This window comes from Mustelus asterias, unplaced genomic scaffold (genome assembly GCF_964213995.1).
Source record: "Mustelus asterias unplaced genomic scaffold, sMusAst1.hap1.1 HAP1_SCAFFOLD_4663, whole genome shotgun sequence".
Lineage (NCBI taxonomy): Eukaryota > Metazoa > Chordata > Chondrichthyes > Carcharhiniformes > Triakidae > Mustelus > Mustelus asterias.
Window position 1 is genome coordinate 5001 of NW_027594606.1, and position 5000 is coordinate 10000.

General features: G+C 48.8%; 1 protein-coding gene across 1 annotated transcript in view; it reads right to left on the minus strand.

The window, feature by feature from the left end:
* Nucleotides 1–5000, minus strand: part of LOC144491182 (ubiquitin carboxyl-terminal hydrolase CYLD-like) — a gene marked incomplete at its 3' end in the record, with an annotated part of 10328 nt that overhangs the window by 4471 nt on the left and 857 nt on the right. Inside the window, exon 2 of the mRNA XM_078208861.1 lies at nucleotides 1726–1789. Within this exon, the coding sequence (XP_078064987.1) occupies nucleotides 1726–1789 (64 nt within the window). The remainder of the gene's footprint in view (nucleotides 1–1725; nucleotides 1790–5000) is intronic.

Here is a 5000-nt window from a genome sequence, read left to right on the forward strand (position 1 = left end):
ATTGAGTTTGCCTCCACCACCACTGACGGCAGCCGATTCCACTCGCCCACCACCCTCTGTGTGAAAAACTTACCCCTAACATCTCCCCTGTACCTACCCCCCAGCACCTTAAACCTGTGTCCTCTCGTAGCAGACATTTCCACCCTGGGAAAAAGCCTCGGAGTCCACCCGATCTATGCCTCTCAACATCTTATACACCTCTATTAGGTCTCCTCTCATCCTACGTCTCTCCAAGGGAAAAGACCGAGCTCCCTCAGCCTATCCTCATAAGGCATGCCACTCAATCCAGGCAACATCCTTGTAAATCTCCTCTGCACCCTTTCAATCTTTTCCACATCCTTCCTGTAATGAGGCGACCAGAACTGAGCACAGTACTCCAAGTGGGGTCTGACGAGGGTCTTATAAAGCTGCATCATTATCCCCGGACTCCTAAACTCAATCCCTCGATTGATAAAGGCCAGCACACCATACGCCTTCTTAACCACCTCCTCCACCTGCGGGGCCGATTTAAGAGTCCTATGGACCCGGACCCCAAGGTCCTTCTGATCCTCTACCGTACTAAGAGTCTTTCCCTTTATATTGTACTCCTTCATCCCATTTGTCCTACCAAAATGGACCACTACACATTTATCCGGGTTGAAGTCCATCTGCCACTTCTCCGCCCAGTCTTGCATCCTATCTATGTCACACTGCAGCTTCTGACATCCCTCCAGACTATCCACAACCCCGCCAACCTTCGTGTCGTCGGCAAACTTACCAACCCATCCCTCCACTTCCTCATCCAGGTCATGAAGGCCAGACCGGGTAAGGACGGCAGATTTCCTTCCCTAAAGGACATTAGTGAACCAGATGGGTTTTTCCGACAATGGTTTCACCGTCGTCAGTAGATTCTTAATTCCAGATTTATTTATTGAATTTAAGTTCCACCATCTGCCGTGACGGGATTCGAACCCGGGTTCCCCCCAGAACATTAGCTGTGTTTGTGGATTAATCGTCTGGTGATAATACCACGAGGCTGTCACCTCCTAATGTGTTATAGATCTCTCATCCACCACCCCCCCACCCGCCCCCATCCCCCGCTCTCACTGCGCAGCGTGGGACAGATTTACCCCATCATGAGGTGCATGGGGTTCTTGATTATAATGGCTGCTTTTCCGAGGCAGCAGTAAGTGTAGACGGTTCCACAGTTTCGACCCCACCACCCTTGGAATGTCTGCCAGGGTCCCGGGTTCGATTCCCGGCTCGGGTCACTGTCTGTGTGGAGTTTGCACATTCTCCCCGTGTCTGCGTGGGTTTCCTCCGGGTGCTCCGGTTTCCTCCCACAGTCCAAAGATGTGCGGGTTAGGTGGATTGGCCATGCTAAAATTGCCCCTTAGAGTCCTGGGATGCGTAGGTTAGAGGGATTAGCGGGTAAAATATGTGGGGGTAGGGCCTGGGTGGGATTGTGGTCGGTGCAGACTCGATGGGCCGAATGGCCTCTTTCTGTACTGTAGGGTTTCTATGATTCTATGATACCCGTACAGGCGCCGGAGTGTAGCAACGAGGGTATTTTCACAGTAACTTCATTGCAGTGTTAATGTAATTAGGGGTAGGGCCTGGGTGGGATTGTGGTCGGTGCAGACTCGATGGGCCGAATGGCCTCCTTCTGCACTGTAGGGTTTCTATGATTCTATGTAAGCCAACTTGTGACACTAATAAAATAAACTTAAAATAAACGTTTCACACCTGATCTTCAGCAGTGGCTCCATCTTCAAGAGCTGGAAAAGCTGGTTCAGGAATTCCTCCGGATCTGTGGAAAGACGGCCAAAGATTTGACAAAGCGAATTTGCGGGACGAAAGGTCAGCTATAGTTAAGAAAGGCCACCAACGCCTCACTTTCTCAGGAGGATAAGGAAATTCGGCATGTCAGCTACGACTCTCACCAACTTTTACAGATGCACCATAGAAAGCATCCTTTCTGGTTGTACCACAGCTCGGTCTGGGCTCCTGCTCTGCCCAAGACCACAAGGAACTACAAAGGGTTGTGAATGTAGCCCAATCCATCACGCAAACCAGCCTCCCATCCATTGACTCTGTCTACACTTCCCGCTGCCTCGGGGAAAAGCAGCCGGCATAATTAAGGACCCCACGCACCCCGGACATTCTCTCTTCCACCTTCTTCCATCGGGAAAAAGATACAAAAGTCTGAGGTCACGTACCGACCGACTCAAGAACAGCTTCTTCCCTGCTGCCGTCAGACTTTTGAATGGACCCTACCTCGCACTAAGTTGATCTTTCTCTACACCCTAGCTATGACTGTAACACTACATTCTGCACCCTCTCCTTTCCTTCTCTATGAGCGGTATGCTTTGTCTGTTTAGCGTGCAAGAAACAATACTTTTCCCTGTATACTAAATACAGGTGACGATAATAAACCAAATCAAACAATACATTTTTAAAGGTTAAAATTAAAAGTTTTTAAGTTTATTTATTAGTGTCACAAGTAGGCTTACATTAACACTGCAATGAAGTTACTGTGAAAATCCCTCAGTTGCCACACTCTGGCGCCTGTTTGAACAAAGAACAAAGAACAAAGAACAAAACAGCACAGGAACAGGCTCTTCGGCCCTCCAAGCCTGCGCCGCTCCCCGGTCCAGGATTGAATCCTGAATCCAGGATCCCCGCCCAATTTTCCAGCCTATCTACATCCTAATATCCTATCCACCGAGCTGTCCCTCACAGCTACGATGCTTTGTTCATCACAACCTATTAGCTCACCCCCACCCCCCCCATTCCAGACCATGTGATCTCCAGGGAGAGGCGAAAACCCAGAGTGAAAACCCCAGGGCCAATATGGGGAAAAAAAATCTGGGAAATTCCTCTCCGACCCCCTGAGGCGATCGAAACGAGTCCAGGAGATCACACTGGCCCTGATCGGAAAATGCTTCCCAACCCTAGTCATTTCCACTTCCACGAACACCATATGAATTCCCTGCCCCCGAGACAGGTTCCCAACTATCCGCAGTCTCGCTCTGTACTGGCACCAGCAAGATGATCATAGAATGAAGCCTTGAAACGAGAAACCAGGAACAATTAGCCCGCGCCGCTCCCTGGTCCAGACTAGACCACTCTTTTGTATCCCTCCATTCCCACTCCGTTCATATAGCTGTCTAGATAAGTGTTTGGGTTACACTGAGGGAGAATTTAGCACGGCCAATGCTGAATACTGTCTGCAATGCTCCAGATGTGTTCTCACCAATACTGTCCTCAACACTCCAGATGTGGCCTCACCAATATAGAACATAGAACAGTACAGCACAGAACAGGCCCTTCAGCCCACAATGTTGTGCCGAGCTTTATCTGAAACCAAGATCAAGCTATCCCACTCCCTATCATCCTGGTGTGCTCCATGTGCCTATCCAATAACCGCTTAAATGTTTCTAAAGTGTCTGACTCCACTATCACTGCAGGCAGTCCATTCCACACCCCAACCACTCTCTGCGTAAAGAACGTACCTCTGATATCCTTCCTATATCTCCCGACACGAACCCTATAGTTATGCCCCCTTGTAATAGCTCCATCCACCCGAGGAAATAGTCTTTGAACGTTCACTCTATCTATCCCCTTCATCATTTTATAAACCTCTATTAAGTCTCCCCTCAGCCTCCTCCGCACTGTCCTCAATACTCCAGATGTGGTCTCACCAATACTGTCCACAATACTCCAGATGTGGTCTTATTAATACTGTCCACAATACTCCAGATGTGGTCTCAGCAATACTGTCCACAATACTCCAGATGTGGTATCACCAATACTGTCCACAATACTCCAGATGTGGCCTCACCAATACTGTCCGCAATACTCCAGATGTGGTCTCACCAATACTGTCCACAATACTCCAGATGTGACCTCACCAATACTGTCCACAATACTCCAGATGTGGTCTCACCAATACTGTCCTCAATACTCCAGATGTGGTTCTCACCAATACTGTCCTCAATACTCCAGATGTGGCCTCACCAATACTGTCCTCAATACTCCAGATGTGGTTCTCACCAATACTGTCCTCAATACTCCAGATGTGGCCTCACCAATACTGTCCACAATACTCCAGATGTGGTCTCACCAATACTGTCCACAATACTCCAGATGTGGTCTCACCAATACTGTCCTCAACGCTCCAGATGTGGCCTCACCAATACTGTCCACAATGCTCCAGATGTGGCCTCACCAATACTGTCCACAATGCTCCAGATGTGGCCTCACCAATACTATCCACAATACTCCAGATGTGGTCTCACCAATACTGTCCACAATGCTCCAGATGTGGTCTCACCAATGCTGTCCACAATACTCCAGATGTGGCCTCACCAATACTGTCCTCAATACTCCAGATGTGGTCTCACCAATACTGTCCACAATACTCCAGATGTGGCCTCACCAATACTGTCCACAATACTCCAGATGTGGCCTCACCAATACTGTCCTCAACGCTCCAGATGTAGCCTCACCAATACTGTCCACAATACTCCAGATGTAGCCTCACCAATACTGTCCACAATGCTCCAGATGTGGCCTCACCAATACTGTCCACAATCCTCCAGATGTGACCTCACCAATACTTTCCACAATACTCCAGATGTGGTCTCACCAATACTGTCCTCAATACTCCAGATGTGGTTCTCACCAATACTGTCCTCAATACTCCAGATGTGGTCTCACCAATACTGTCCTCAATACTCCAGATGTGGTTCTCACCAATACTGTCCTCAATACTCCAGATGTGGCCTCACCAATACTGTCCACAATACTCCAGATGTGGTTTCACCAATACTGTCCACAATACTCCAGATGTGGTCTCACCAATACTGTCCTCAACGCTCCAGATGTGGCCTCACCAATACTGTCCACAATGCTCCAGATGTGGCCTCACCAATACTGTCCACAATGCTCCAGATGTGGCCTCACCAATACTATCCACAATACTCCAGATGTGGTCTCACCAATACTGTCCACAATGC